Here is a 9,203-nt window from a genome sequence, read left to right on the forward strand (position 1 = left end):
ATCCTTTTTTTTTAATAGCCAATTAATAATCCCAAAAAGTAGAAATATGAAAAAAACTGTTTCATAAAACAAGACAAAAAGCAATCAAATGAAGACTATATCACTTAATTTCGCCAAAATTATCTGCCACCAGAAAAGTAAATTTCTAAACTTTTTTCTTTTTTTTTAAATTAACTGTCGCTTGATGTCTTAGAATGGGTATTTACATTTCTGCTCATAAGTTTTACAAACACTGGAAGGATTTGTGAAATACAGTACTGGCAATAGTTTGGACAAAAAGATAGTGGTTGGGTGAAGTCTTATGTTGTTCCATACAGTGCCTTGAACCAGTATTCATACCACTACAACTTTTTCACGTTTTGCCACCTTTCAGCTCAAATTCAAATGTTTTTATTTAGATTTTGTGATCCACCAACACAAAGTAGCACATAACTGAAAGTGAAACACAAACGATAGGTAGTTTTCCAGATGTTAAGCAAATAAAAATAGAAAAATGTAGTTTGCATTTGTGTGGGTGAAGAAATAATTATAAAATAGTTATCACACATTTGCTGATTAGGCTAAATGAACATATGTTTGAGTGATTTAGTTTATAATATATATGTGTATTGTAAACTAAATATAAGAACGATGTGATATTTGCCTGCAATGAAGAATATTGCTTCCGCTCTTGTATGTGCTCGCAATGAAGAAATTGCTTCTGCCTTCATATCTATCAATAGCAGACTTGTTGACACCATCTGATAAGGTTTAGAAGGTTGTGGATGTTACTGAATGTTTTTGCAATGTAATGCTTTGGCCTAATTATGACACATGGACAGTAATCTTTCACTCACATACACACACAGAGAAACAAGTCCAAGTGTTTCCAATGGCTTGCATAAGTTCCCTGCCCCTTAGGTTGGAAACACCCATGTAACCAGGGACTCCTGAAAGTTAATAAAGAGAGGTTACGGAGAGATAAGGTTAGAACGTATGGGGCGTTCTCCTCACGAGGACAGTGGGAAGCAGAAATGGTGTGATCTCTCCGCTCTCCTCATGACCTGGTAACAAGGAACTGAGAGTCTTCCTCTTCAATGGTGTTGTGTTATGAAATGTCTAATTGATGAACCTGACAATGGGCAAATAAAAGATGCCCGGGATATACCCCTTGCACAACTGCAGCTTTAATTGTAGTGTTGTTGTGTGGACACACGTGAGTTTTGTGCTAAATATCTCATGAAATATGCTGCAAAGGGGGATTTGTACTTGTGGAGTGAGGGGCGGGCACTGTTGATTTTTCTGTTACTGACTTTATATTTTTTGCTCCCAACATTGTATTTATTGTACTTTTCCACAAAATTTTAAACTTACCAAAACAAAATTGTTCTCATAACAAAAAAATCTATCTAAACTATTGACCAACATTCGTATTTCTCTTGTAATATATGTATAGCATGCACACACAGCTCAGCAAATGACAAATGAATGCAATAGTATATGAAAACAAAACAAATATCATAATAAACTAATAATAACAAAACAAACAATACAATAGGTCTCTTAACCTAGCAAGCCCAAATGATGTCAACAACACGGGTAAAGTTATGAACACTTCCTTAAAGCGGAAGTCGACCAAAGCATATTTTTTTCAAGAATGCAGGCCCACTCGTTGAAACACGGCATTCTGATTAATTTTGCGTTTGTGGAATATAAGTTAAGCAGCAAAATGCACTCATTTTTAGCCATCTCTGGGGGCGGACATTTTGTCTTCTGTTGACTGAAAATGACATCACAACTGCTCACAACGACCAATCACAAAAAACAAAAAAAAACACACATATAAACACACACGTAGTTTTCCAGATGTTAAGCAAATAAAAATAGAAATATATATATATATATATATATATATATATATATATATATGAACTCCCAAAAAAACAAAAAAAAAACGGGTCGCGGCCGTAGATACCGCATGTAACGTTCACATTGTGGTGACAATTTTTACTCACCCACCCAAGTTGATGTCAAATCTGTGGGAAACACTGATATGAAATATAATAATACCATGTGTGTTTGTCTTCTCGTGTCTTGCAGACATCAGTGAATGTGTTCGTCCTCACATTAAAGACGAAGACGAGGACGAAGAGGTCCTCCAATTTAAAGTGGAAGAGGAGCAGCAGTCCCCTTATGTTAAAAAAGAGGAGGAGCGAGAGCACCCCTGCATAAAAGAGGAGGGAGAAGAGCCCCCCTACATCAAAGACGAGGAAGAGGACCAGGATATCTGCAAGTTGCCATCGACTCGTGTATCTTTGAAGAGTAAAGATGAAGGTCAAAGTGAGGCGGGCAGAGGGGCAGAGCCTCCAAGCAGCAGCTCATGTCAATACGTGCCAACAGAAGGTGATGGGGACCACTGGGTAGGATCACAAAGAAACGGCCGCCGACCTCCACTATCTGATAGTGATGAGATGTCATCGAATGGTGATGATGATGATGATGAAGAAGGTGGTATGACATGTAGCAATGACAACAAATGCTGGAAATGTTCTAAGTGTGGGAAAACTTATGCTTTCAAGGGACGTTTTGAACACATGAGTCTACACTCTGAAGAGACACTTTTTTCCTGCACAGTTTGTGGCATAAGCGTCTCAGAAAAGTCAACTTTAGCAAAACACCAAAGAACCCAAGCTGGCGAGAAACCCTTTACCTGCTCAGATTGTGGCCAAAGATTCTCTTTTCATGAAAGCATAAAAATACACACAAGAACACACACTGGTGTGAAACCTTTTGCATGCTCAGTTTGTGGCAAAATATTCTCTAAGAAGGTAAATTTAATAATTCACACCAGAACCCACACTGGTGAGAAACCTTTTGCATGCTCAGTTTGTGGCAAAATATTCTCTCGTAAGGGAAATTTATTATGTCACACAAGAACCCACACTGGTGAGAAACCTTTTGCATGCTCACTTTGTGGCGAAATATTCTCTCGGAAGGGAAACTTACTAAGTCACATCAGAACCCACACTGGTGAGAAACCTTTTGCCTGTTCAGATTGTGGCCAAAGGTTCGCTCGGAAGGAAACTTTATTAAATCACACAAGAACCCACACTGGTGAGAAACCTTTTGCCTGCTCAGTTTGTGGCCATCGCTTTGCATGGAGGGGTTCTGTCAAGAGACACAAGTGTGCTGGTACAATCAAGAAGCCTTAAATGAAAATGTGAGAGACACTCGATTAAGTTTTAAGTTTCCGTTGATTATGGCGGCACCATATGGACAAAGGCGGTAGTGTTTCGCCTGAAGTCGACTACATTTCACATGAGCTTCAGCGGTGCTTAAATACCAACCATGCACAATTTGCGCTAATATACATTTCGGTCTCCCAGGGAAAGTATTCCTCTTCATTCGTTTCTTCACATTGTATAGTTTCATCTTATCATACCTCTATGCACATTGCGGTTAATTTTGTTGATTTCCAGCAAGCAACACGCTGACTTGTTTTGCAATCACTGTAGTCAACTCAACAAAAAAACACAAGAATCCCGTTTTTCTCTCGAACGATTACGCAATCATCAGAAACTATTGTCATGTACACAAATTACATGGTAATATCACAAATGTGTATAGATGGTTTCACCTGGTGTAATAGGAGCTTGCATGGCGGGAGTTGGTTGTTGCCCCGCCTCCAAGGAAAGGGCTTTAGACTTCATAACGGCAGTGTGTGGTGACGCACGAGCAGTGCATTTCCTTTTAGACTGTAATTTTAACTTCGCTGCCAAATACTGTAATCGTGTGCATTTAATCGACATTGGATTACAGTACAAAGTGCAGAGTTCGAGCGACTTTTGATTTCACTTTCAACATCCCGGACGAGATAACAGGTCCTGCGTGCATTGTTGTCTGGTCTGGCAGCCACCGCAGGCGTTGGAGGTTGGAGGCAACGTAAATAAAAGCCGGGCTGCCGAGATGTACTCACTAATGCCAACTTTATCGCATGCATGTGACCCTGCTTCTCATGCAAGGTTGTAGTATTTAACGTGATAATTATTGACAAAATCTGCATTGTTTTATTCAATGTAATATCTTTTTTTTAAATTTGGTCCTCGTCTCTGTATCTACTAAAATCCGGTGTTTTTAACCACTGTTTTTACCAAAACCACTGTTGGTCTGTTTTTAAGCAATGTATGCGCTATGTACAATGTTTTTGTGATTTCCATATGAAGTAACTTCTTGATTTATTACATGGACTGTGAAGAAATTTTGACTTTTGATAGGAAGGTTGGAAAGTGTACATACAATTCTGCATTTAATACAAATAATGAAACTTTTTATTATCAATGAAATAGGCTGTTTATGTTGACTTTGGAGGTTTGTTGAAGCTATTCAGTGTAACCCGAGTTCCTTTTATATTTCTATTTTTTTCATATATTTTTGTTCTTCTAAGTTGTTTGCTTGTCAATTTTTTTTAATCGTACTGTGTGTGTGTGTGTGTGTGTGTGTGTGTGTGTGTGTGTGTGTGTGTGTGTGTGTGTGTGTGTGTGTGCGTGCGTGCGTGCGTGCGCGTGCGTGCGTGCGTGCGTGCGTGGGCGTGGGTGGGTGGGTGGGTGGGTGTGTGTGTGTGTGTGTGTGTATATATGTGAATGTATATGTATATACAGAGCTGGGCACTTGACCATTTTTGTGCCCGTCCGGCTGCGACCCTCCACCCTTGACCTGGGTACCCTTCCGGCCGTGACCCCCGGCCATATTCATAAACATTGTCGGCCCCGCCCCATTCCGCCCTCCGACCAAAAAAAAAAAAAAAAAATCATCCATGATTGACGTCGCCGCGGGAGAAATGCTATAACGGCAGAGGCTTTTTAAAGATCATTAGCTGGCTAATTTACAATTTGACAATGCATTTAATTTTATTGCAAAAACGATCTGGAAGGTGGCGGCTAAGGGGGAACGTGGGTGAGTAAATTCTTTCGACACACAACGCTGCTAGACTAGTTCCTTTGCAGCAGCAACGAGCTGCGTGGAGCATCCTCTACGTGTGGGAAACTGTCATCGCAAAATGCGATATAATGGACCGATCAGAGCAGCAACAAATCCTCATGTGTGCGTGGCATGTATTGCAGACCTGTCACCAACAGCACAATGCATCAGTCATGTGAATGAATGTGGCAGTTTGTATAAGAAGAGACGTGAGACACCAACGTGCGTTCAAGTGTGTTTGTATTTCCTTATTTTCACATCACGTAACCCGCGCCTCCTACCTGCAACTGGGGCATACCATTACAAGAGGGGGCGGCGGGTGCTGGGGGGGGCAATACCACAATCCAGATAACATCGGTTGTCGCTGCGCCGACGCGGGAGTAGAAAGAAGCCTTTCACTAAGTAGACTGAGATGAAATTTTGCCGCCTCGCGAGCACGTCACACGCATGAGGGCCGATTAGTGGACCGGACTAATATAGACTCCCGGCCATGCTTAGTCCAGCCATTTTTTTCAATTTGTCAGCCGCCCGCCCCAAAAATGGGCATCCGGCTGGGCCGGAGAGTCCGACCGGTCCGGCCCAGGGACGGACTGCCCAGCTCTGTGGATGTATGTATATATATCGATCCCGGCCCTGGCCTCCCTGTGTGGGGTTTGCATGTTCTCCCCGTGCCTGCGTGGGTTTTCTCCGAGTACTCTGGTTTCCTCCCACATTCCAAAAACATGCTTGGTGGGTTAATTGGACACTCTAAATTGCCCCTAGGTGTGAGTGTGAACGTTTGTTTGTCTCTGTGTGCCCTGCGATTGGCTGGCAACCAATTCAGGGTGTCCCCCGCCTACTGCCCGAAGACAGCTGGGATAGTCCCGCGACCCTTGTGAGGATAAGCGGTATAGATAATGGATGGACGTTTTAGCCCTTTAAATTGATCAATATTGATCTTTCTACCACGCTGTGTATTTTTTTTTAATGCCCATCAGGTTAAGTCCTTCTGTAAGGAATGGCTTGAACAAGTGTTAAATATTCTCTTCAATTTTATACTGAAAAAAAGAAAACATAATTAGATAAAACATTTTACAAAATCTTGAAGGTTTAAATAATACAATATACAGATGCTAAATGTAAAATAATTATTTAGTATTCCAATACAATATACCTGTAATTAACTTCTATAACAATAGTACGGATCTGCGATTGGCTGGCAACCAATTCAGGGTGTCCCCCGCCTACTGCCGAAAACAGCTGGGATAGGCTCCAGCACTCCCCGCGACCCTTGTGGGGATAAGCGGAATAGATAATGGATGGATGGAATAATATCTATCTTATTCTTAAGAATAGTATCTTATTTTGACAGAGTTGGTACAGCTACATTTTTAAATGGTAAAATAACACTAATGCTGACTTAACAAAACAAGTCAACAAAAAATACTGTGAATCAAAATTTAGATGTAAATACACAGACTTGAGTTTTAATAGAACTTTATTGCACAGAAAAGGCAAACAAAAAATAAGCCTCTCGACTCCATTAAAAAAAAGTGCTTTTTTTGTGCGAAATCTTAGTTTACATCCAACATTCATTTACATGGTTCATAAAACAAACAAAAATATAACTCAGAATTGAGCCATTTTGGTAGTCCTGTCAGGTTCTCCATGATGACTAATCTTATAAGGAGAATGTGGAAAGCAGCAATGAGCAGCATTTGAACAACTAAACATGACTGCATATATATGGATCACCTTTCCTTGAAAATACTTGGTTAAGTTTACATTATTCTTGTGAGCATTTTAGTTCAAAGTCCTTTAGCTGTTTTAAACATAATATCCTCAAAATTGTGCCATTTTTGAAACCCTGTCAGGTTCTCAGTGATACGAAAAAGCTACTACATATAAGGTTTTCTTGATAAAACTTGCTTCAATTTAGGTCTACACAGGATGACTTGCGTAAAAGCGTGGTTTTCAATGTTTGAGCTTTTCTTGGGAGTCTTTTTCTACCAAGCTCCAGATCTTCTGCAGAGCCTCAATGTTGTGCGCAGACCAGAGCGAACAGCATCAAACAGCAAATGGGACATTCCCCAGTTCATCCAGAACATTGACAGCATCTATGATGATAACCACATCATCTCTGACTCTGCCCCATCTTTTCGAATGGCATAAATTCCAAAGATCATCTCCTTAATTTCAGCATGGTTGCTTTCGACAGCTGCACCCACTAAGAACAAAAACATTCATGACTCATCTCTTTAAATAAATATGAACATAACTACTGTGACAGATTATTCATTGACATTTCAAAGTTAAATACTATATTTGAAGTGCACAATTTTTAGTGAATGACAAATGCCATAGGATAAAAAATATAATTCTATACCCATAACATGTATTCTTTCACCAGCTTGTCTCCTTGAGGTACATGCACAGGGTGTTGAGGATACACTCTCTTCTGACATCAACAACGTTGGTCTGAGCAGTGTCAGTCAGTATGCCACAACAACTAAAATAAACAAATGAAAAAAATCTAAAAAAACACATTTTAAATCATGAGGAGCGTAGGTATCACAACACATACATAAGTATTGGTAAATCACTCTAATGTCTCACATTATTTAAACTCATTCACTGCCATTGAGACATTTACTTGTCTTTTCAGTCCAGCCATCCAATCACAGGAACGTATTTATATTATTTTTTCAAAAGTTAGAGTAAAATAGGGTCTGAAAATGTCTGGGAGTGAATGACTTAAAGACTAAATCCAAACTTTTCAAATTTTAGATTTGTGCAAATCTGTAATTTAATTAATTGAATCTGCAATCTATCAGAGATGGATTTTGTTGTAATCAAATTTCTTCTTTTTAAATGTTAACCTTTTTTTTTTAAAGATATATAGGTTTGACAGGCTATTTTTCCATTAACATACTGGAGATACGGGAACCAAGATGCTCCTAATATTTCTTCCTTGAGTGCCACCTTTCTCGCCAAACACCCTGATCAAGTCTTGTGAATTTAACAGACATGTGAACAAAAAATTGTCGTTCAATTATTAATTTACCAACGTACCAATAAGTGTACAGTACTCCCACTGGTCTATATCACGCGCCGTGTTTAACATTTGTGAGCAGTTTAGGCTTAACCAAAAGGCAACAACACACTAAAGCTAAAATTGGTGGTCATACATCTAAAATAATTAAGAAAACAAAAATAAACATCACAGAGAATAAAAAGTGAAAATGAATTTACTGACTGATATGTTTCTCCCCCGTAGCTGGTTTAAATAAGATGAATGCACGGAGCTTCAAATTGCGTGAGACAAATATGAGTCTCACAACTTTCTGTAATGTAACTGCACGAAAGCACGCAATCTTAGCTGATGAAGATGGTATCTCGTACGTTACTGCCACCTATTGCTCTGGAGCGGTATTGCATATGGGTTTCCTATTTAAGACAATTGGGTTGTGTTGGCATAAAGCAATCATGCCGTTTTAAGACTTTTGCCTGTCAGGTTAAAACTACATGGTTGAAACACGTTTAAGCACTAAACATGAATAAATAAAGCAGAAGCTACATGTCACAATTTTGTTGATAAAACGGACACCCATGTTGATTTTTTTTAGTTTAGCAAATGCGGCCAACTTTTTCACTGTGTGCTGGTAAAAAATTGGTGTGTTTTATAGTCCGGATAATACGGTAATCCAAACGTAACTAAATATAGTCAAGTTATATTACTTCAGTATTATGGCACTTGGATTACATTACTAACTACAGTTTTTTAACAGGTAACTGTAACTGTATATATCCACTTTGATGTCAGCCGCAACCCCCACACACGCGCACAGATATTTTCAGGCCATGAATATTTGTTATATCGGATTGAGGTGGGAGCACTTTTCAGTTTAGGGGACTCAAAGGGGTAGCAATGGCCCTGCATCCGCAGATTTATCCCTCAAGCCAATAATTTTCAGTCAATCCTGTGATGTAAAGGAAATTCCTGTTATAGAGCTCCCGACATCACGTGACTAATCCCCGCGTGCATTTGTTTACACAGCCAAGATGACAGAGCCGCAGCGGCAGCAGTTTCAGTTATATTCTGTTTCTGTACAACTAGTGAACTCACATCTAAATTGGATGACAAAATGAGTGGACCAGGAGTGCTTTTTCAACACGGGCAGATGCAACTGAGTACTTGCGATCGACTCGGAAGGTTACAAAGTTTAGTTTACTGGCTGTGTGGACTTAAAACTTCATGGCTTTAATAT

General features: G+C 39.5%; 1 protein-coding gene and 1 long non-coding RNA gene across 4 annotated transcripts in view; one reads left to right on the forward strand and one right to left on the reverse strand.

Moving 5' to 3' along the window:
- The window catches only part of LOC147127749 (uncharacterized), a 31,213-nt gene extending 26,801 nt beyond the window's left edge, over positions 1-4,412 (forward strand). For 2 of the 3 annotated variants that reach the window (XM_086020362.1, XM_086020363.1), the window contains one exon: positions 2,080-4,412. In XM_086020362.1, the coding sequence (XP_085876488.1) occupies positions 2,080-3,191 (1,112 nt within the window). In that variant the 3' untranslated portion in view covers positions 3,192-4,412. The remainder of the gene's footprint in view (positions 1-2,079) is intronic. The other variant, XM_086020361.1, reaches the window with a different exon arrangement.
- Positions 4,413-6,486: 2,074 nt separating this feature from the next.
- LOC147127750 (uncharacterized) lies at positions 6,487-8,897 on the reverse strand. Its single transcript, XR_015084191.1, has 3 exons — positions 8,192-8,897; positions 7,322-7,444; positions 6,487-7,162 (listed from the first exon to the last, which is right to left on the reverse strand). It is a non-coding gene; the product is annotated as an uncharacterized LOC147127750 (long non-coding RNA).
- Positions 8,898-9,203: the final 306 nt, after the last annotated feature.

This window comes from Filicampus tigris, chromosome 21 (genome assembly GCF_054856515.1).
Source record: "Filicampus tigris isolate MCC_2025a chromosome 21, RoL_Ftig_1.0, whole genome shotgun sequence".
NCBI lineage: Eukaryota > Metazoa > Chordata > Actinopteri > Syngnathiformes > Syngnathidae > Filicampus > Filicampus tigris.